We start from the raw sequence: 23,621 nt of genomic DNA, 5'->3' as shown, positions 1-23,621 counted from the left end.
ATATTCCTGCCAAGACCAGGGGTCTGCCAACTTATCCTGGAAAGAGCCGAAGAGTAAATATTTTCGGCCTTGCAGGTCACACAGTCTCTGTTACAACTCGGTCACTGCTCAATTCTGCCACAGGACAGCAAAGAGCAGTCACAGATAATTGGTAAGTGAATAGGCGTGGTGTTCCAATAAAACTTTATTTATAAAAATAGGAGGTTGGGCCACAGTTTGCCAACCTTAATTCAGACCTAATTTCCGGTTTACAGGAAATACAGGCACAGAAGAACAAAGCAAACAGTGCCAAAAGACAATAATAGGACACGTCCAGAGTATAGGGCATCCTACAAGACAACCAGTCTGGCTCGTCAAAAAAGAAAAAAAATAAATAAAAAAATCAGTGTCGTGGTGGGGGAAGAGACACAAAGGCTAAACTAGATTATAACAGGACACAGACAGCATGTACCTTGGTTTATCAAATCCTGGTCTGAAAAACAACATTTTGAGGACAACTGGGGAAATTTAACTATGGCTCAGATCTGGGGAGGATGTTAGTAAGTATAAATATTACAAATAATCATCTGTGGTGTGATAAGGGCACCAAGATTCTGTAGAAGAAGCTACTTATTCTTAGGAGATGCCTGCTGATGTATTAAGGAGGAAAGTGTCACAAAGTATGAACAGAAGTTCAAGATTCAGCATAAAATACAGCCAGATGAGGCCAACACGGCATATGCTCAACTGCTGAACCTAAGTGCAGGGTATCTAGCTGTTCATTTACGACAGTGGTCTTTCAACTGTCCCGTCCGCCTGAAACAACAAGTCATGGCAGGGAGTAGTGGAATTGCTCCAGTTGCCCTGGGGAGAGCCTGCTGGCGGAGGAAGTGAGCAGGCTGCTGCAGCAGCGACCGGTCACCGGAGTGGCCCCGTCAGCCCCCACCCCACCCCCGCTCCCCAGGCTCAGGCCTGGCAGGGCAACGAGGACAGTCATAAGCAGAGCAGCCTCCCTCTCCTGGGTTTCAGACTCATGCCTTCCCTAGGGTTAAGGTCAGGAATCTGGGGTCTGGTCTCAGAGCAATCCCATTAGATTTCTCTCCAGTGGCAGCAGCAGGTACTAAGCAAAGGACGAAAGTGGGGGCTCTCCAGTCCCTTCGGTCTCAGTAAAGGGACTCTTCCCCACGCCAAAGAGCATGGCATTATGAAAATGGAAACTAGAGCAGGTCTGTTGCTACTAAAATTCTGTCGGCTCCCCACGGCTCCTGCTCCAGGCTTGCAAAGCGTGTGCCAGGTACTGCTGAGTCCAGGGCTTCCTGTTTATCATCCCCCTGAATCTTCCGGCAACCCTGTGACAAACCCCAATTGATTCACTGCTTGCCAAGCTCTGTGGGGACCTCCGTCTGGAGCCCAGGCGCCGGCTGAGCTCGCCAGCTCTAAGGCCTCTACTTCCCCTCTTCCAAGACCCTTAGCTCTTGATTCTTTAGTCATGCAGAACCCTCTGCGATCCCTGGGATGACAGGCTGCCTCGCATCCAGGCTTTTTCATAGGCTGGTCCCTTTTCCCGAAGCCACCTTCTTCTTCCTATCTCCGCGGCTGACTCCTCCCCAATTCCTCAAAACTCAGCCCAACGCGTAGACCCTATGCATCTTCTGATCCCAACTGGCTTTTACTGGCACGCCGTGTTTCCTGTGCCCAGTTTTCATCTGAGTAATATCTCAGGGGGCCTGAGATGACCATTCTGTTCCCCATAGTGGGGCAAGTATATTTTCAACCTTGGGAAGCTTTGCAAGGACACAGTTTAGATTACAGTAGCATGTCTTTTCGCTCTAGAAATGCACTGCCCACAGGGGCAGCCACTAGCCTTAGGCAGCTATTTAAATTTAAATTAATTAAATAAAATACAAAATTCTGTTTCACAGCTTCATGAGCCACATTTCATGTGCTCAGCAGGCACACGTGTTAGTGGCTACCCTGCTGGACACTGCATTTCCACCATAGCAGAAGCTTCTCTTGGACAGCACTGATTTAGGGTGCTCCAGAGGATCAGCTGAATCCTCACCCCAAAGACAAGCTAAAAAAAAGTTTCTCGAAATGAAGGCCACATAGGTTCGAACCCTGGTCAGGGAATGAAGATCCCACATGCCACACGGCACAGCCAAAAAAAAGGAAAAAAAAAAAAATCTATCAAAGTGAAGCCCAAAGGGACAACATGAGGGGAAAATATTTGCCACTCATTACAAAGGGCTAAGCTCTCTAATATATAAAGAGCTTTCAGAAATAAATAAGCAAAAGACCAAGTACCCCAAAGAAAAACAGACAAAGGACATAAACAGACAATTCAGAAACAGAAACTCACATGGCCCTTGAGCACATGACACATAAGGACACACACTCACCAAACGTTTGGTAAAAAGTTGAACGTTTGAAAACACAGGCTGTGAGAACCCTTAGACATAGACATAACCCTCTTAGAATTAGAATTCTATTATGCCTAGTACCAAAAGAATTAGTAATAAAAATTACCAATGCATTTCCCTGTGACCCAGCAATTCCACATCTAAGAATCCACCTTACAGATTTACCTGCAAGTATGTCAAACAAGGTAACCACAAGTTGTTTCACTGTGGCATTGCTTCTCCCATCCAAGTACTAACCAGGCCCAATCCTGCTTAGCTTCTGAGATTAGATGAGATCGGGCGTGTTCAGGGTGGCATGGCCCATAGACTGTGGCACTGCTTCTAATAAGCCCAAAAGGTCGAAATAACCCCAATCACCATTAATAAAGAACTGCTAAACTCAGGGACACAGATGTACACCTGTTGAAAAGAAAAATGCAGCAGCAGCATCTCTGTATACACACAGAAGCAGAAAGAGTCCCCAAGATGCATTAAATAAAACAACAGTTTGGGCACGGTGCCACCTTTTGTATAAAAAGGAAAAACAAGAGGAGCAGGGCACAGAAGTGATGTCTGAACGAGCTTATCCACACTCAGTGAGAAGCAGCTCCTGCAGGACACGCAAGAACAGCAGTCAGCCTGGTGGTGGGGATACAGCGTGCAGGGCTGAAGTGAGAGTGACGCTTTCGCTACACACCTCCTCGTGCTGTTCTGCATTTGTGAACTAGGTGAAGCTGCTATCTCTTCTGATTAATAAGTTGATCTTTTAAAAAATGGAATCTCTGGACCACCTGCCCCTGTATCAATGGAGATGCTCATCAAAAAGGCAGCTCCCTGACCCTGTGCAGGTCTCTGGATAAACAGAGGCCCTGAAGAGGCCCAGAGCGCCTCACTGCTAACAAACTATCGTGATTCCAGTATACCCTCCCACCTGAGGACACAGAACGGGGAGAACCCCTGCTCCTCCTAGCTCACACAAGGGCTGAGATGGGAAACTCCTAGGTAGGGGCGCAGGGGAATCTGTCCCTTTGCACCCCTCGTCTCAAACTGAGCCTGGCCCCTCCCACAGGGCGGCCACATTGAGGCCCCTACTTGCCTCTCGTCTGGGGAGTCAACATGGAAGGTCCTCTCGATGACTGTGGTCCACTGCAGACAGCGAATGACGAAGGTATTGGGCCGAGGTCTCTCGGTCTTCATCAGCTGGCATTCTGCAGAAGAGGGGTGAGAGCAGAGTGTGAGGGGCAGCCCGCATTCCCCAAGTCAACCCCCATGTGCTAGCCCCGTGACACTACTGACCAAGACAGCCTGTCCCTACAGGTCCAGTGTGTGTGTGTGTGTGTGTGTGTGTGTGTGTGTGAGGGGGACAGCCCACCCAACAGCGATGGCTCAGTGGTCAGGGCTGTGATGGGGGATGGAGGGGCATTCAAAGAGGCAGCCAACCCTGTCCAGGGGCTTGGAAGGCTTTCCCAGAGGAAGGGCATCCCTGTACTGAGCTCTGAAGGCAGAATAGGGCATTGGGCACCGAAGCCTAGAGGTGAGAGAGGGCGCGGTATACTTAGGGAAGAGCAAATTCCGTGTGAGAAGGAGAAAAGGGAGAGACAGGCTGGAGAGGTGAGCAGGGGCAGCCTGCAGGGCTTGGGGGCATGGCAACGAACCCGGACTGTGTCCTGAGGCAGCAGGAAGAGCCAAGAACAGACTCAAACAGCCCCCTCTGGTTTTTGTGTAGAGGAGAGAGAAGGGAGGCTGGAAGCCCAGGGAGGGCATGGGGCCATCCAGAGCAGGGGAGGGGAGGGAAGGCAGAGAGACCACAGGGCCACAGTGGGGTGTGTAGAAGCATCTGGGTCGCTGCCCTGGCCTGAGGATGAGAGGCAACAAGGCCCTCCCGGAAGAGACGGGGGCGGGTGGGTGGGGGAAGTTCAGGGAGGGAGAGGGGACTCAAAGGATGGTGTGGCTCACGGAGGGGATCTCACCGCGGGACACTCAAGAATACTCAAAAGAGATGAGCAGAAAAGCAGCTCAGGCCAGGTGGGGAGTTCGGGAGGGCAGCCAGGGCCAGGGACAGCCGTGTTGGGGTCACCAGCACATGGGAAAGCCACCAAGGCAGGGCTTTAAGCAGGATGGAGAGGGGAGTGGGGCTGGATTCCAGAAAGAGCAGGTGGGCTGCTCGAGAGGCGAGGCTGGGGTTGAGGCTAGGGCAGAGGGTTGGTGGGGCAAGGACCGTGTCTGGGCTACCTAGTGGCAGTAGAGATGAGTGACTTTGAAACATTCTTAGCGGGTGTGACAAGGACGTGGTGACTCATCGGGTCAGCGGGGAAGGAAGGTGGTGGCGGGGGGAGGGCAGGTTCTATGAGGCCCAGGCAGGGGTTCTGCATGGGCCAGGCTTTCACTGGTCAGCTTCCGGCTAGAAGGCTCCGCCTCAGGTGCCACAGAGGGGCCAGAAGGCTGCAAAGTGCCCTGGCTCCTTTCTTCCTCCAGCTCTCCACTGGCGATCAACACAGCCCCCAGGCCCAGGAAAGAGAGGTGGAGCAGGAGAGAGTAGAAAACAGACCCCAGACAGGCCTACAGCGTAGAACGAACATGCCCCATGTGCCCCCAAGACGCACCTGCGACAGAGAAGTTGTTTAAGGGGGGCAGGGTCTGGTCGGGGGCCTCAGGCCGCTCCTTATAGCCAATGAAGGAGCCGTCGCTCTTCAGCAGGAAGTACCGGGGCCGCCAGGTCTTGATATATTCACCTGAACAGGCAGGGCGGGAGGGAGAGAGGTCAGGGCAGCCAGCCCCAGGGGGCAGTGCCTGGCAAGGGGCCCCACACTGGGAGGAAGATGGACAAGAGGGTGAGGAGTGTGCTTCTCCCGGAGAAACCCTCCAGGCGGCCCCAGCTGACGCAGGCTGGGCGCTGGGCTGGGCCCAGTGATCCAGAGGTCACGCCTGGCAGGAAGGCGCTGCACCGCCCTGGGGCACCAGCTGCCTCACAGTGTGGCCAGCAGTGAGCCATCCTTGCCAGCGCGTGGCCCAGTCCCAGGGGAGGCCCAAATCCCATGGGCGGGTTTTCACTCTACAGCTGTGCGGGGGATCGAATGTCCAAACGCTGTGCCAGGCCGGTGTTACTGTTGCTGTGCCCTCCATGTGCTCCTCAACCCCTCCATTTGTTCTAACCACGAATATCCAAGGCCCCCGTGTACGTACGCATGTACGTACACACACACACGCTCCTCAGAGGGGTGGCGAAGGACTAAGATGAAATGGTGAAGCACATCCACACAGAAACTTATATATATATAAATGCCCATAGCAACATTATTCTTAATAGTAAAGAGCAGAAGCTCCAAAGTGCCTCCACTAACAAATGGATAGACGAAATGTGGCAGATCCGTGTGATGGAGTATTAGTATTACTTGGTCATTAAAAGAAATGAAGTATTGGGAATTCCCTGCCGGTCCAGTGGTTAGGGCTCTGCACTTCCATGCAGAGGGTGAGGGTTTGACCCCTTGTCGAGGAACTAAAATCCAATATGCAATGCAATGCGGCCAAAAAAAGTATTGATACACGAAGTATTAATACACGCTACAAGGTGGGTGAACCATAACAACGCCAACTGCAAAAAGCTTGTCACAAAGGACCACAAATTATATGACTTCATCTATATAAAATGTCCAGAGCAGGGAAACTTCTAAAGATGAAAACTTGATTAGTGGGCCTAGGGCTGAGGAGGGGGCGAGTCTGGGTGGGGACTGGAGGGTCCTTTTTTAGGGTAGTGAGAATGTTCCGAAGTTGACTGTGGTGATGGAAGCACAGCTCTAAATACACTCAAGGCCCCAAGTGGCCGAACTGCAATGGTATGTGAACTGTGTCTCAAGCTGCTTTAAAAAAAAGAGAGAGATGGCAAATACAAAGCAAAGACAAAGCGCCCAGCCTAGCCAGGGACCAGCGCACCAATAAATCGATGAACGCTCTTTATCGTCAGCCCACTGGCCAAGCCAAAAGCGTGTACATCGTAACTGCGGCGGCAGGGTGGGCTCCCGTAGTCACCACCAGAAGCCAGGCTGGGCTTCTCTAAGTCCTTGTTTCCTCTCGTGGGAAGGACATCCAGCAAGCAACGACAATAATTGGATAATACTACAGGGGACTATGTGCCTGCCAGGCACCATCCTAAGTTTCTTAGAGGCTTTAACTTGTTGAATTCTTTCAAATGTCAATACTAAATGATTCGATGTACGTAAAGTTCAAAAACTAGCAAAACCACAAATCTGACAGCACCATAAAAGGATCATATACCATGACCAAGTGGGTTTTATCCCAGGACTGCAGGGGTAGTTCAAAAATATGGAAAGCGATCAGTGTCGTATACCTCAACAGAATGAAGTGGGAGAAAACAACACAAGGTCATCTAGATTGACACAGAAAAAGCATTTGACAAAATCCAGCACTCTTTCATGATAAAAATACTCAGTAAGCTAGGAAGAGAAGGGGGACTCCTTCACAAGAGGGCATCTATGAAAAACCCACAAGTCAACATCACACTCAAGGATGAAAGAATGAAAGCTTTCCCTTAGCTAAGATCAGGAACAAGACAGATTTCCACTTTGACCACTGCTCTGAAACACTGTAATGTAAGTTCTAGCCAGAGAAAAAGACAAAAAGTATCCAATTTGAAAAGGAGTAAGTAAAACTACCTTTATTTGCAGATAACAGGATCCTATATACAGAAAACCACAAAAATCCACAAAACAATTACTAGAGCTAACAAATTCAGCAAGATCAACACACAAAAACAAATTGTGTTTCTACATACTAGCAATGAATAATCCAAAAAAGAAATTAAAGAAAACAAATCCATTTACAACAGCACAACTAGGCAAAGATTTATATGCTAAAAACTACGAAACGGGCTTCCCTGCTGGCTCACTGGTAAGGAATCTGCCTGCCAATGCAGGAGACCCAAGTTCGATCCCTGGTCCAGCAAGACCCAAATGCCTCAGAGCAACTAAGCCGGCGCTCCACAACTATTGAGCCTGCGCTCCAGAGCCCGGGAGCCAAAACTACTGAGCCCATTTCCACAACCACTGAAGCCCGTGTGCCCTAGAGCCTGTGCTCTGCAACAAGAGAAACCACCGCAATAAAAAGCCTGTGTACCACAGCGAGAGTAGCCCCTGCTCACTGCAACTAGAAGAAAGCCCGTGCAGCAACGTAGACCCAGCACAGCCAGAAATAAATAAATAAAAATTATTAAAAAAAAAAACAAAACTGCTGAAAGAAACTAAAGACTTAAATAAATGCAAGGATCCTGTGTCGTGGATTGAGACTTGGCATTAAGACTGCAATACTACCCAAAGCCATTTACATACAGATTTAACACATTCCCTATCAAAATTCCAATAGCCCTTTTTTGCTGCTGAGGAATAATCAACCCTCAAATTTACACGGAATTCAAATTCATGTGGCAAGCGGTTCCAAACAGCCAAAGCAACGTTGAAAAAGAACAAAGGGAAAGGACTCGTACTTCCTGATTTCAAAACTTACTACAAAGCTACAATAATCAAATCAGTGTGGCACAGGATAGCCATACAGACCAAAGGAGCAGAACTGAGAGTCAAAAAATAAATCTACACAACTTCAGGCAACGAATTTTCAACAACAGTACCGAGACCATTCCACTGGGGAAGACCAGTCTCTGCAACAAACAGTGCTGGAAAAACTGGACACCCACATGCAAAAGAACAGACATGGAACTCTACACCAGGTTTAAAAAATTGACTCAGAGTGCATCTACCTAAAAATAAGAGCTAAAACTATAAAACTGTTAGAAGGATACACAGGTCAACCTCTGTGACCTTGAACTTGGCAACAGATTCTTAGATATGATGACAAAGGAAAAAAAAATAAAGTGGATTCATTGAAATAAAAAATTTTGTGCAAAAGATGTTATCACGAAAATAAAAAGACAACCAACCAATAGAATGGATGAAAACATTTGCATATCATATGTCTCATAAGAGTCTAGTATCCAGAATACATAATGAACTTTACAACTCAGCAACAACCAAAAAAAAAAAAACACCCAATTTAAAAAAGTGGGTGAAGGACTTCCCAGGTGGCTCAGTGGTTAAGAATTCGCCTGCCAGTGTAGAAGATACAGGAGATACGGGTTCAATCCTGGGGTGGGAAGATTCCTTGGAGGAGGAAATGGCAACCCACTCCAGTATTCTTCCCTGGACAATCCCAGGGACAGAGAAGGCTGGTGGGCTATAGTCCAAGGGGTCGCAGGGAGTCAGACACAACTGAGCACACATGCACGAAGTGTCTAAACGCTATACACGAAGGACTATAAAGGTATTTCTCCAAAAATAAACAATGACCAACAAACATATAAAAAGATGCTTAACACCATCAATCATTAGGGAAATGTAAATCAAAACCACGATGAAACACCACTTAACACCCACCAGGATGGCTTTTATTAAAAACAAACAACAAAAACTCAAAGAAAAATAACAAGTGTGGGTGAGGATCTGGAGAAACTGAAACCGTACGCACTGCTGGTGGGCATGTGAAACGGTGCAGCCCCGTGCGACTTGGGCGCTCCCGCAAAAAGCCAGACGCAGGCACACTGCGGGTCACAGCACAGAATGTGCGACCCAGACATTTTATAGTTTTTTCTATATTATCTAACTACATAGAATACATTTGATTATAAGCAATATAATTTAACAGATACCTATTGGGGCTTCCCTGGCAGTTAAGGGGTAAAGAACCCACCTGCCACTGAAGAAGATGTGGGTTCAGTCCCTGAGCTGAGAAGATCCCCTGAAGAAGGAAATGGCAACACTCCAGTATTCTTGCCTGGTGATTCCCATGGACAGTGGAGACTGGTGGGCTACAGTCCATGGGGTCGCAAAGAATCGGACATGAATGAGTGACTCAACAACAATAGATATGTATGTCCCAGCAATTCCACTCCTGGGTGGATGCCCCCCAAAACTGAAAACAAGTACTCAAACACTTGTATACAAATATTCATGGCAGCACTATTCACAACAGCCAAAAGGCAGGAATAACTCAGATGTCCATCAACAGACATACAGATAAAGAAAATGTGATATATTGATACAATGGAACATTGTTTGTCTATAAAAAGGAATGAAGTACTGTCTGATACATGCTACAGCGTAGATGAACCTTAAAAACGTTATGCTCAGTCAAAGAAACCAGACTTCAGTAGCCACATATTGTATGCTTCATGTATATGAAATGTCCAAAGTAAGTACATCCATAAAGACAAGAAACGAGCTGGCGGCTGCCGGGGGCTGGGAGGAGGGAGACTGAGAGCTGACTACGCAAGGCGTGGAGGGCAGCCTTTCAGGCAGATGAAGATGTTCCGGAGCTAGACAGAGCTAGTGGTCACGCAGCACTGTGAAAGTACTAAGGGCCACTCACCGAACTGTGCACTTTAAAACACTTAATTCTGTGTTGTGTAAATTTTACCTCAATTTGAGAAACAAAAACAAAACTAGACAAATTCACCGATGCTACTGGAGGTTAGGAGAGTGGTTACTGCTTGCAAGAGGCAGACAGCCTTCTGGGGATTGACTTACTCTATTTCCTGACCTGGACACAGGTTTTGGAGTGAGTTTATGATCCAGGCACTTACCTGTGAGGTTTTATATGTCGGTAACAAGCTACAAAAAAACTAGAAGGGAAAACACACTCACAACAATCCCATTTTACAGATAGGGAAACTGAGGCACAAAGAGATTCCACTTGCCTGAGGCTCATGGTTGATAACTGGGAGAGCTGGGACTGGAACCTGGGTTCGCTCTGCCCATAGACATCGACACTGCCTGTAAACTGTCAGACGTGGCCCGGCCCGGAGGGGCCTGGCAAAGAGTGTGCTGAGGCTGTGTCAGAAAGGGGACCCACACATGGCATGAAGGACCCGATCCTTGAGTGGACCTTGCTGAGCCAGAGGCAGCATGTGAGCCAGGCGCTGGCTCAGGACTTGGAGCCTGAACCCTGGCGCTGCCACCTCCCTGCTGAAGCCCCAGGCAACTCAGTCTTCCTGCTGAGCTGCAGCCTCCAGTCTGCAAGGTGGTGCCCACCTCACGGGGCAGTAACAGAAACTCAACAAAACTGGGCCTCCTGTGAACACAGCCCCAGGCCCAGCACCGAGCAGGCACACAGTAAGCTGGGCTGCTGTTATTTCAACCACCAGGAGTAGGGCAGGGTGGCGCATGTGTCTCAAGGGCGGTAGGGCCCACCTCACCCTGCCCACCACTGCTGGCTGCTGCTTGGAACGAAAGACACTGGGAGACACAGGAGAGACTGCATGAGTGTGTGTGGGTATGGTACAAAGCCAAGACAAAAGGTCATCTCAGCAGCTTGTCTGGGCCCCCGTAGACGAACGGAGACTCTGAAGGCCTGGGAGGGGCTGAGATTCACTCAATGCCAGCAGCAGCCTCGGGAGCCACTGCCCAGCCATAGTTCTCCAGCCACCTCCAGAGAAGGTCCCACCCCAGCCTAGAGAGCAACGGCCTCAGAAAACTCAGGAGCCTGAGGCCTGGCACATGTTATTACACTCATACCTTCCACACACACGATCCCAAGCATCCATCCAACAGTTATTAAGTGCCTACTGCAGGCCAAGCACTTTTCTAGGGCACTGGCACTATCCCAGTGAACAAGCCAGATAAACCCCTGCTCTCATGAAGCTGACACTCCCAGAGCCCTGGGCTGTTGACCCATTTTACAGAGGGGGACACCAAGGTTCAGAGAGATGATAGTCACACTGAGAGGAAGTGGCAGGGCCAGGGTTACAACTTTGACACCTGCCAAGGTGCAGAGGGCTCCATCAACAGCCCCAAACTCAGGGCCCAATCTAGGCAGCTAGGCCAAGGGGCCCTGAATACCACCCTGCCTGGGAAGGCTCCTCTCCTGCTCATGCCGGGGGGCGGGGGACCCTCGGCACCGCTCCGGGTGGGTGGGCTGGGTGCAGTGCAGGGTGCGCGGGCACTTCTCCCAGTTTCGGTAGGGCTAGCCCACCAGCTTCCCGGCCCGCCTCAAGCATGCCCAGCCCACTCCCCTTCACGAATTCGGTCCCCTTCACCCATGTCCCCCATTAACTGTGGGGCTCACTCCCTTGCCTCCTTCAGATCTTTATTCAAACACCCCCTTCTTAGTGAGACCCTCCCTGGCCAGCCCGTCTCTGATAGCTCCCTCACCCCTCTCCTCACACTGTTGGGTTTCTCTCCGAGGCACTAGCCCCACTGGACACGCTCCTGTACTCAGGTGCCCTTGTCTCTCCTACTTAATGTATGACATCAACACAGGATGGGAACCGCGGGCCCATTTGGTTCACTGCTGTATCCCCAGTGCCTAGAATGTGCCTAAAACACGGCAGCTACTTGATGCACGTCTGCCGAGTGAATGAGAGCGTGCAAAGTGGCAGCCCCCCCAAGCCGGGCACCCCACTCTGCAGGGGAAGGTCCGCGGAAGCTAGGACAGCCGGGTTCCTTCACTCCTGGGTGCCTGGGTAAGCTGGCTCTCGGCACGTGCTTCTTCCCAGCTGCCTCGAACAGCAGTGAGCCCGTTCAGTGCGGAAGTGCTGGGGCAGAGGCCTGGGGCCCCAGGGTCGAGTCTCTCAGTGTCTCCCCTGTAAGTGACTTCATCTCTTAGCTGCCCACCAGCACAACCAGACCTGGTCCCGAGCTCGCTCACAATATCCTGGGATTCCGAATGCCAGGCGAGTTCCAGCCCCTCCACGGCATCAGGCGCCATTGGTCCGGTGCTGTGTCACGGCTCTGCCCGCCTCCTCCGGCTCGCGCTCACTTGCTCGCTCTGCTCTGGCCACCCTGGCCCACTCTCTATTTCCAGGCACACGCCCCCCACTTTGTCCTCACTGCCCCATTCCCTGGGACCCCCCTGCCTGGCTATCTGCGTAGCTTGCTCCCTCACCTGCTCCTGGCCTCCACATACTGGTCCCTCCTCAGAGCCACTTCCATGAACCCCTTCTTTCTCCAGCGTTCCCCTCAGAGTTCCTACTCTTCACAATGGCACTTATCATCACCTGACATCTATCAGTTTACTGTTTGTCCTCCGCCCCTCAATGGATCGCAGACTCCATGAGGACACCACAGTGCCCCCAGAGCCTGGGATGGCCAGCCTGGCACACCATGCACCTTCTGAGTATTTGCTGCATGGATAAATGCGGGATAGTGCCTCACTGTGTAACTTTAGCTAAGTGACTTACCCACTCTAGGCCTCAGTTTCTTCATCTATAAAATGGGACCATGAACAGGAACACTTATGCAGAGGCAGAGTTTGAGGCCTGGCATGGGGGTTCATGCAGGGGGTCAGCAAGGCCTGGAGACTCAGGCCCAGATGCAGCCACAGCTCCTCCGTCCAGACTACTTTCAAAGAGTCCAAGACATGGGCTGAAAAGAAGCCACCGGCAGGGGTGGGCAGGCAGGGCTCGGAATGCTGGTTCCTCAGGTGGTAAAGACCCTGTACCTCTGCCTCTCAGGGCACAGCTGCCAGGAGAGCTGGGGCAAAAGGGGAGACGTGCAATCCTGTGAGTAAACGTAGCCCCTTACCGCGCTTATGGAGCCAGCCTTCTTTGATGACAGACACCTCGTTCATGGTGGCAGCGTGACACGCTGTCACCTCGCTCGGGACAGCTCAGGGCAGAAGGACATGCAGGAGGTGCGCTGGACAGAGCACAGTCTGCAAGACAATAAAGGAGCCCGTCAGTCAGAGCGGCAGGGGGATTTGGCCATGACCCCTTCCCTTGGGGCACCCCGCCTGAAGCCCCTCTGGCAGCTCTGCAAGGGTGGAGCCAGGGAAGGTGGGGAGAGACCAGCCCTCAGGGCCCAAGCTGGTGGAGGGGGACAGTGAGAGGCAGTTGGTCCCGAGGGACCCAGTCTTGGGGAGGAAAGGACACGACCTTGTCCTCAGAGCCCTCCTCTGGAAGGAGCAGAGGGCCCTGGCTATGCCCTCGCCCCGTACTCGGGACCCCTTGCCCAGCAGGGCAGCCCCACCACCGCCACTCCTGACTGGGTGGGAGGCTCCGCCCCCTGCGTCACTCCAGGCCCGGCGCTGAGGTCACCTGGGATGAATCAGACAGCCCCGGGCACCTGAGGGCGTGCTCAAAGCCACCAGGATCTGCCTGCCACCCCCAAACACACACACACACATATACACACACGCACACACGCTCACACTCTCTCCTTTCCAAACCAGGTGCCACCAACCTGCCACCTTTAGCAAATTGAGTACCACCCCCTACCCAGCACCAGGCCACCTCATGTCACTCCCTCAGCCTCCTGGTCCCCACCAGCTGACAAAAGAAAGGAAGGTCTCGGTGCTCCAGATCTTGAACAAGAAAGGAACCAACTGCGTACGCACTTATCTGGGGCCCGGGAGCCAGTCCTGGGGGCTTGAAACAAGGCCCTGGTCCTTCCCCGAGACCTCTGCTTCTGTCCTCACGGACCGGCAGCCGACAGACTGACGGACGCCGAGGCCGCTGCTTCGTCTCAGGTTCCCAGGGCGGAGGGGAGAAGAGGGGGAGGCAGCCACCAGCTGGGCCCCTACCTGGAGCCACAGGCCTGGCCGCAGGCCATGGAGCCCAAGGCGCCTTTTGCCTTTCCTGGCGTGGGGTTATTTGCGGACAGCAGGTCAGGAGCTACGGTGGCCCCCAGAGAAGCGGCAGCTGGCCCTGGGGACACCGTGGGCATCAGCTTTCTCTCGTGCCCCAAGGGAGCTGGTGGGCCGGACACACTACTGCCTGGCATGTGACGGTGGCAGGCTGCCCAGGCCCTGGGCAGAGGGAAGGGAGGTGAGCGGGAGGAAGCCGGAGGAAGACAAGACGGACAGTGACAGGGAAGTAAACAGCGGGTGAGAAGCCATGTCCTGGACTCGGGGCTGCAAAGACAGGGCCCAGAAGGGGCTCCCTCCCCTGGCAAGTACGGCGGCACCCCAGGGGCTCATGCCCACAGACTGAACACACCCAGGGCCACCGGACCCTCACTCTGAAATGTCCCACAGTCTGTGCTTCGATCCTAATGCAACCACGGTCTCCACCCCGGCCTCCTGACCAGGTGGCTCAAGTCCAGCACCGTCCCCTCCCACGAGGACCCACCCCATCTCCTTCTGGGCCTCCCATCCTCCAATCTGTTTCCCATTCAGCAGCCCGAAGACCCTCAAATCTGACCTGTGCTTTCCCACGGGCCTTGGGAAAGACCCAGGCCCCCCAGATTGGGATTCCGGGGCCTTCAGGCCCTGGCCTCTGCTGCCCACCACCCCGGCTCAGCCCCGCAGTCCCCACCACCCATCCACCAGCTTCCAGATCACGTCTCCCACCCCACTTCCCCTCCCACCCAGGCTTTCTTCCTGGGTTCCCAGCCTCTGCTACCCATCCTTATACTCCACCTGAATCTGATCGTGTCCCTCTCTACTCACAACCCTTCCATGGCTCCCCAGAGTGCACAGAACACACAAAAAAGAACGAAGTCTTTTCCACCAGAGAAGGCCCCGTGTAAGTCGAGAGGCACCTAGAAAGCCCTCAAGAAATGCTAATAACCACAACAAGGATGATCACACACCAGCCACCACCCACCTCCCCAGGTCCTTCTCCCCGACTCCCACCCTCTACCAGACTTCTGTCGCTCAGGCCTCCATTCCCACATCTTTTATGTACTGGGGTTCTCCCTCTTCTCTAAGGTCTCAGCTGAACCAATGCCTCCCCCAGGAAGCCTTCCTGACCTGAGAGGCTGCACTGGGTGCTGTGTGCCCCGTGATCAACTCTCCCCACAGCCACAGGCGCTAATTCAGCACACCAGCCCAGCACCTGGCTGTCCACTGAAGGCACAATGAATAAACCCAAGTCTCGGGAGGGGACATGTGTATACCTATGGCAGATTCATGCGGATTACGGCAGAAATCAACACAACATTGTAAAGCAATCATCCTCCAACTCAAAATAAATAAGTAAATACGAGACACCACAGAGTTTGCTCTTTTCCTCTGCCATGTGAGGACACAGCAAGATGGCAGCCATCAGTGACCAGGAAGTCAGCACCCACCAGGAACCAGCCCTGTGGATGCCCTGAGAGTGGGCTTCTCAGCCCTGAGACCTGGGAGAAAGTAAAGGTCTGCTCTTTAAACAAAAAAAGAGAAACAATCTCCCCAAAAGATCCCCAGCCCAAGACCAAACACAGCCACAGAAACAACTCCAGAGTCTATTCATGCCACCAATCTTTCTCTGAGTATGTTCTAAGCTTCAGACTCTATCCTGGGTCCCATAGACGTGCATCACTAAGCCACAGCTCCTGCCTTCAGGAAGGTCACATTCCAGTGCAGAAGGCAGACGATAGACAGGACACAAGGTCTGATGGTGGCAAAGAAACACAAACAGGAGAAAGGAGGACAGGGACGGGTGCTGCGTTAGCCACACAGTATGGGGGACACATGAGCCAACACCTGAATTAACCGGGGCGGGGCGGGGGTGACACATTAAGGAACAGATTTTAGGCAGGGGATCAGCAAGTGCAAAGCCCTGAGGAAGCTTGGGAAGGAGCTCCGGGAGTGTGGAGAAGCGCCCAGAGGCTGGCCCAGGGTGAGGGGCTGAGACAAGGAGAACGCTCAGGGCCTGGAGGCACGTGTGCCGGGGAGTTCGGAATTCCTCTCCAACACAGGGGCCAATACCACACTTTCGCCAGGTGTGAGCTCTGTTCAGAATAGGGCTAGGTTCCCAAACTAGGCTGCGATGGAGAACCCAGGGGCCAGAGGAAGAGCGGATGTACAAGCAAAGACAGGGACCCCCTACGTCCACTCGCAGCCCTCCCCTCCTCTCCCCTCCTCGGCCCAGCAACCTCCCCTCTCAGAGCCGCTGTGAGCAGCACCCCTGTGCAGAGGCTTGGCCCACTGCCTGGCCCCCAGTGAACATGCAAACACGTGGCTGCCTCGATCAGAGAGACAGACGTGAAGGCGGCCAGGTGTGTCCGAGGTTGCAGAATCCAAGAACTGGTGCCAGCTGGGTGGCCTTGAGCCTAAGGGCGCGCCTCCAGTCTCCCCTGATCACTCTCGCCCCCCACGCTCCCAGAGGGCCATCCATGCCCGTGCCCAGGGACAGCAGACGCTGACACAGGGGAGGCTTTTACCTTGGGTCTCCCAGCTGGCTGCTGCTCGGCACGCCAGAGCCACTTGTTACGTTCTCACTTCAGCAACTAAGCAGCCAGCAGCAGCCAGGGCAAGGGGAGGACCTGGAGAGCCCCTGCATCCTGCCTGGATCCTGCCTGTCCTCCCACGGAGGGTGGCGCCTCCGCCGAGGTATCTGACGCAGTCCCGTGGTGATGAAACACCAGCACCGCAGCCAAGAAGATGGCCTGCCCCCTGGGGAGCTGCGGGTGGAGGACACCCAGCACGCAGGGGCCTGCTGGGCCGCGGCCTGCGTGCCCCACGGCGGGGGCCCCAACCCTACTCACTGCTGCCTGGGGTGTCTGGGCTTCACTCGGCTGAGGGTCTGGGTAGGAGCTGGAGCTGTGGCTTAGAGGCGAGCCACCTGGGAGGCAAGGTGAAAAGAGCAAGGGCACCTCACAGGAGGGAACACACACACACAACGAAGGACTGTGTGCAATAGCCTTAGTTACAGGGAAACCAGCCACCGGGATGGCTAAAAATTAAAAATCTGACAACGCCAAGTGTTGTCAAGAATGTAAGAGGGCTTGGGGGCTAGGGGGTTCCCTGGTGGCTCAGAGGTAAAGAATCCACCTGCCAACGCAGGAGACATGGGTTCAATTCCTGGTACTGAAAGACCCCCCATGCCACGGAGCAACTAAGCCCGTGCGCCACAACTACTGAGCACCCTAGAGCCCGTGCTCCGCAACAAGAGCAGCCACTGCAACAGGAAGCCCGGGCGCCGCAATGACGATTAGCCCCTGCGCGCCACAACCAGGGAACAGCCTGTACAGCAACGAAGACTCAACACCGCCAAAAATAAATAAAGGAATAAGTAAATACAATTAAAAAAAAAAAAAAGAATGTTTTAAAGGGGCACTTCTTTGGTGGCCCAGTGCTTAAGGATCAGCCTCCCAATGTGGGGAATGTGGGTTCAATCCCTGGTCAAGGAACTAAGATCCCACATGCCAAGGGGCAACTGAGCATGTGCATCAAGACAAAAGATCACGCATGATGCAACTAAGACCTGACACAGCCAAATACATTTTTCAAAAAATCAGTAAGTAAAAACTGTTAAAAGAATGTAAAGGAATTGCTACTGGTGGGAGTATAAAACAGTTCCACCACTATGGAAAACTGTTTGGCAATAAGAATTAAAGCTCAACATATCCCTACCCCATGACCCAGCAATTCCATGGCCCTCCAACAGAAATGGGCATATCTGTTTACTAAACCACGTGTACTAGATCTTCCACAGCAGCAACATTCTCAGTAACCTCAAAACTGGAAACAGACCAGGTGTCCACCCACAGGAGAATGGATAAACAAACTAAGGTAAATTCATAGAGATCAAGGCCACTCAGCAAGAAAGAGGATCCAACTCCTGAAGCCTACAACAGGGTGAAGCGTGAGAACTTCACCTGGAGTGAAAGAAGCCAGATGCGAAATGACCCACTGAGTGCGAGTCCACGGACTGCAAGCTCAAAACAGGCAACGCAACACGATTTGTTTCTCACCAGTGAAACTGTGCAGAAGATCCAGGAAGCAAATATCCACAGGTCAGGAGAGCTGTTACATTCGGGAGTGACCCAGGATGGGGTGGCTTCTGGGAGCTGACAATGTTCTGCTGTGATTACAGAGCGTCACTTTTACACTTATTTGTCATACTGTATGGTTTAAAACATGTTGAAGATATCTTTCTGTATTTTATGACAAAATGACAACAACAAAAAAAGAACCTGGGTTTGGGAGCCTGGATGACAACAGGAAGTTAAACTCGGGCCTCCTGGTCTCCGGGGCCCCCTCTGACCCCAGGCTAGCTTGCCTGGAGTTTCAACGCAAGGCCAGTCACTGATGAGTAAGGAAGAGGACTCTAGGGCCTGGATTTCAACCCCAGGCTCTGCTGCTCCTTGGCCCTTCTGAGCCTTAGTGCTCCATCTGCACAACAGCCAGCCAGAGGAAGGACCCACGCGCCCTGAAGGGAAGGGCTTGAGTTTGGGTGAGTCTTTTTAACACAGAAGAAAGCTGAATGGGAATGAAAATCACCACCTGCCGCGGTCAGCTCTCAGCAAAGAAGAGAGAGGTGACTGGAGACAGGACCCTGAAGGGACTCTGTATTAGCAGGGTTTGATTTTTAAATATCTGCTAAGTACATGGTAAATATCACTGACGCATTCCACAGTATGTCTCAAATGCTCTCCTCCATTTTTTCTTTTCGTAATTTCAGGCCTTATTTCTGCCTGTCTGCCTCGTAGGTCTTATTTCTCAATGGTTTCCAAACTGCCTATGAGTTTCATCTCACCCTGCTGGTATCATGTCCGTTAGAGGAGATTTATAGGATGACACAGGGTGGCGGATGACAAGGCAGGGGAGAGAGGCTGTTGTGTCCTACCTGGCAGCCGTCGGAAAGGGTTGGGCCCTGGAAAGGTTCCTTTCAGACCTCCTTCCTCAAGTGTAAAATCAAAGTCGCTGTGGTTCCTGCCACTAGGGGGACTGTGTGGCCTAGGTGAGCTCACTGCTTCTGTCCTCCCTCCTTCCCCTCTTAAACTCCAGGATGCTTGACCACCTGGGTCAGAGGAAACTGCTCTCCCCCAAACCCTGCCATGCCCCCACCTCACCTAGAGTAAAAGAAGCAAAAGTCCTTCCAGGAGCCCCAGAACCCTATTCTGCATCATCTCCTCTTCACTCTTCCAAACACTCCATGGCACTGGTGCCTCCGACACACCAGAGGCTCCCCGCACCTGCGCTCCTGCCCCCGACCTCAGGACCCTTGCACATGCTACCCCTTCAGTGAGCACTGTCTTCTTCAAGTCCCTGTGGGCCCCGCCTGGCTTCTTCAGCCGCTGCTCACATGTCTCCTCCTGTGCAAAGTCACCCTGTCCTCCACAGTCAAGAGTGTACCTGCTACCTTCACAAAAGTGAAGCGCTCATCGCCACTGACAGTACCGTACACGTTTACCTGTTCACAAGGTTACTGTCGACCTCTCTCCACTGTGACGTCGGCACAGTGAGGGCAGGGTTCCAGCCTGCTCGGGCACTGCTGGGTTCTCAGCATCTCCCACGGTGCTGGGTCCACAGTGGGCACTCAGTAACTATCTGTGGAATGAATGTGTGGAAGAGGGAAGCCCTATGCCCAGAACATGCTCAAAATCAATTAAATTCCTTTTCCTGCCACTCGTCAGGTCTTTTTCTCTCATCTCCTCTCCCTGACCTGCTTTCTACACCAGACAGCACAGATGGGACGAGGGGGAGGCAGAGGCGCTGCATCTCCTGGAGCTGCAGACAGTGAGGAGGGCGCGCCTTCCTGACACCTTGATCCCCCAGGAGCCCGTCACCCACCCTGTAATCTGCGCCTTACCTACTCCCAGGAGGAGTTGCTCGGGAGGGAAATTCAATAGACACCAATTGTTCGACAGGCAGCGTCTGCCAGTGGGAATCTGGGCAGGCAAAACGACTCCCTCACTCCCCACCTGCAGCTCCGGGAACCGGCCCGTGTTCTGTGAGGGCCCGTCAGCAAAACTGATACAGTAGAAAACGCACATGTCCTCAGAGCAATTTCTCTCGCACAGATCGCTTATGCAGGTGCACAGAGGTTGTCAGGTGGAGTCTCTCAACCTCAGCACCAGTGACATTTAGATAATTCTTGTCTTGGGGCTGTCCTGAGAACTGGAGGGGGCTTGCAGCATCCTGGTCTCTGCTTGCTAAAACCAGCAGCATGACCTCCCCAGGAGTTCTGACCATCAAATATGTCTTCAGACATGACCCAGTGTCCCTTGGGGGCCAAGCCAACAGGTGAGAATGCCGTTCTGAGGATATCGTTGCTGGAATAGTGAAACCCAGGGAGCAGTCTAAATGCCCACAACAAGGGTCTGGTATCACCCCAAGGGCTGACATTACGCCAGTACTACGAAGCGCCAACGCCTGCGCACACTCGGCACATGTCAGGCACACCTAAGTGTTCTGTACCTGCCAGTTCAACTCTCACAGAAACCCTATGCAGCAGGCACTCGTTAGCAAGGGATTTTTTTTTTAATCTTCTTGTATAATTATATTGAGATTGTTTTGTTTTTTGGCCACCCCGCATGGCTTACAGGATCTTAGTTTCCCAACCAGGGACTGAACCCCAGCCCTGCAGTGAAAGAGCAACGTACTAACCACTAGACCTCCAAGGAATTCCCACAGCCCTCTTATCCCCTCCGCTTTCATGAAGAAACTAAGCCACTAGAGTGAAGTGACTTGCCCCATCACCTGATCAGGAAGTACGGAGCTGGGCTGGGACCACACAGCACCACGTGGCTGGTGGAATTGTTGTTCAGTCGCTCAGTTGCGTCTGACTCTTTGCGACCCCACGCACTACAGCACGCCAGGCCTCCCTGTCCTTCACCATTTCCCGGAGCTTGCTCAAACTCAGGTCCACTGAGTCAGTGACGCCACCCAACCATCTCAACCTATTGCGCTCTTCTTTGCTTGCCCTCAAGCTTTTCCAGCATCAGTCTTTTCCAAAGAGTCGGCTCTTCACATCAGGTGGTCAAAGTACTGGAGCTTCAGCTTCAGCCCTTTCAGTGAATGTTCAGGCTGGCGGCATTGGGAGACCTGGATTCAGGTCCCTGCACCTCAGCTTCTAGCCTCCCCGAGTCTCAGCTCCATTCTCTGTGCAGTGAGGACGACAGCAGTGCCTCCACTGCAGGCTCCTGTGTGGGGAGCGCCCAGCACAGCACCCCACCCTCCACGAGGGCCCGGCCCCGACAGAACACAGCCGGGCGTCCCACGTGTGAGGCCCCACCTCGATGTGAGGTACAGACGCTGCCCGTCAGCGTTCAGCATGCTCCCGCACCTGATCCCTTTCTGCAGCACAAACGTGTCCCTACCACGTCGCCTCAATTCGGACCTGCTTCTTTTTTCACGAGCTGACATTACTGAGATCTACGGGCATCACACAATCCACGTATAACTTCATTCACACATCCTTCGCAGAAAAGCAGTTATACGATCAACAAGAGATCTTATGGGGAATAGAGTCTTTCACAGGAGGGTCGGAGGTCCATGGTAAACGTCACGTTCAGAGAAGGAACTGTGCCGAAGAGCCAACGGGAGCAGAACAACGGGAGCAGGAGTGACGGTGGCCTTGGGAACCAAATGCATCTCAGCCTCAGCTCCTCCACCTGCCATGTGACCTTGGGCAGGTGCTCCCCTAGCTCCACTAGTTTGTGCTCCCCGTTCTCCACCAGTTTCCTCATTCGCAGGTTAGATAACAAAGCTCCAAGGTTGCTGTGAGGATTAAATGAGTTCATCCACGTGAGGTCCTTCAAACAGTGCCCGAGACAGTGACTGCACAGCACCTATCTCCTGTCATCCCTTCCCCTGAAGTGGAGACGCGGGGACCGTGAACTTCCACCTCCACTGCCTCTGCGGTACGCAGGCGGCACTGAAGACACCTTTTCCTCTCTTGATCACCACACGCTCCCCACAACTGCCCCATCTGTCTACTTGGAGCAGGTAGGACTGAAGACAGGCTGAAGATGTGGGTGGGCTGCAAACAACACTGGGACAAGAATAGGCACCAGAGCAGGCTTCCTTCTGCTCCCTGCCAACCCGGGCCTTAGAGCACCCACAGAAACCATGTCAAATGTTTGAGTCTGCCTGGCCACAGACTCGAAGCACGCTGACAGCACCATGCTGCAGCCAGTTCAGTTTAGTCACTCAGTCATGTCCGACTCTTTGCGACCCCACGGACTCCTGGAGCCTACTCAAACTCATGTCCAGTGAGTCGGTGAAGCCATCCAACCATCTCATCCTCTGCCGTCCCCTTCTCCTCCCGCCGTCAATCTTGCCCAGCGTCAGGGTCTTTTCAAATGAGTCAGTTCTTGCCATCAGGTGGCCAAATATTGGAGTTTCAGCTTCAGCATCAGTCCTTCCAATGAATATTCAGGACTGATTTCCTTTAGGATAGACTGGTTGGATCTCCTTGCAGTCCAAGGGACTCTCAAGAGTCTTCTCCAACACAGTTCAAAAGCAACAATTCTCCGGCCCACAAGTCACAGGCCTTCTGAGCTCGGCTTTCCTGCCTCCTCACAGCACTCACCTCTACTGTGCTCAGTCACTTGTGTAAGTCTCTGGTAACAGTGCCTCCCCCCAGACTAGTCGCCCCGCAAGGCAGGGACAGGGTCGGTCCTGATCCACACTGTATCTCCAACCCCACCCAGCCAGGGCCAGGCCCAGAGCTTTCATTAATTCAGGATGGGGGTGGCAAACAGAACCACAGCTTTGGAGCTCTGAGTTCTGCCAAGTGAAGGTGAAACAAAAAATCCTGCCTCCACTCATTCCACAAGTATGGCGCCCGTGCTGGGTCAGCACTGCTCTGGTCCCCGGGGAGGCGGCAGAGACCAAAACAGCACTCCCTGCCCCGGGGGAATTTACAGAGGGGAGGGCAGGGGAGAGTGGACAGGCATTAAAACACAAACAAGTTAAACAAACAGGTGAGCTATACAGTACAGCAGGATTTGACAAATATTGTGGAAAAGGCATACAAAGGACTAGGTGTGTGGGAACGGGGCAAGAGTTTCCGATTTTGTAAATGGTGGTCGGAGCAGGGCTCACTGACACAGTGCAATCTGAGCAGAAATCTGAAAGAGATGCGGCAGCTTCATAGAGACCCGGGGGAGGGCGGTCCAGGCCGAGGAAGAGCAGCACGGAGGTGTGGACTGTGTGAGACACAGCCAGGAGGTGGTCGGGGGGGAAGCAAGGCGCCACGTGGCCACAGAGAAAGCCGGGGACCTGGCTGGGCAGGGCCTGAGAGGCCACTACACGGGCTGTGGCTAGGAATTCTCCAGCAGGACCATGGTTAGGACTCGGTGCTCTCACTGCAGGGGCCTGGGTTCAACCCCTGGTCGGAGAACTAAGATCTCAGGTACCACGTGGCACGGCCAAAACAAAAAACAAAAAAACCCCCACAGTGGGCTGTGGCTATTTCCTGGGGAGGGATGGGAACTGCCAGCGTGAAGAGGGAGCAGTGTATGGAGTCCCGGCCCCAGCGAGGCCGGAGCTGTCCCCAGGAGAAGCACTGAGCACTGGCCTGACTCT

The 23,621-nt window shown here is 52.8% G+C and overlaps 1 protein-coding gene across 2 annotated transcripts in view; it reads right to left on the bottom strand.

The window, feature by feature from the left end:
* AKT2 (AKT serine/threonine kinase 2) overlaps nt 1–23,621 on the bottom strand; it is a 47,604-nt gene that overhangs the window by 14,526 nt on the left and 9,457 nt on the right. The window contains exons 1-4 of one of the 2 annotated variants that reach the window (XM_027515814.1): nt 13,773–13,878; nt 12,962–13,091; nt 4,982–5,110; nt 3,475–3,586 (exon numbers count right to left, since the gene is read on the bottom strand). In XM_027515814.1, the coding sequence (XP_027371615.1) occupies nt 3,475–3,586; nt 4,982–5,110; nt 12,962–13,007 (287 nt within the window). In that variant the 5' untranslated portion in view covers nt 13,008–13,091; nt 13,773–13,878. Of the gene's footprint in view, nt 1–3,474; nt 3,587–4,981; nt 5,111–12,961; nt 13,092–13,772; nt 13,879–23,621 lie in introns of those variants that run through there. The other variant, XM_027515813.1, reaches the window with a different exon arrangement.

Source organism: Bos indicus x Bos taurus, chromosome 18, assembly GCF_003369695.1.
Source record: "Bos indicus x Bos taurus breed Angus x Brahman F1 hybrid chromosome 18, Bos_hybrid_MaternalHap_v2.0, whole genome shotgun sequence".
NCBI classification, from domain to species: domain Eukaryota; kingdom Metazoa; phylum Chordata; class Mammalia; order Artiodactyla; family Bovidae; genus Bos; species Bos indicus x Bos taurus.
This window is presented reverse-complemented; position numbering and strand designations above follow the sequence as displayed.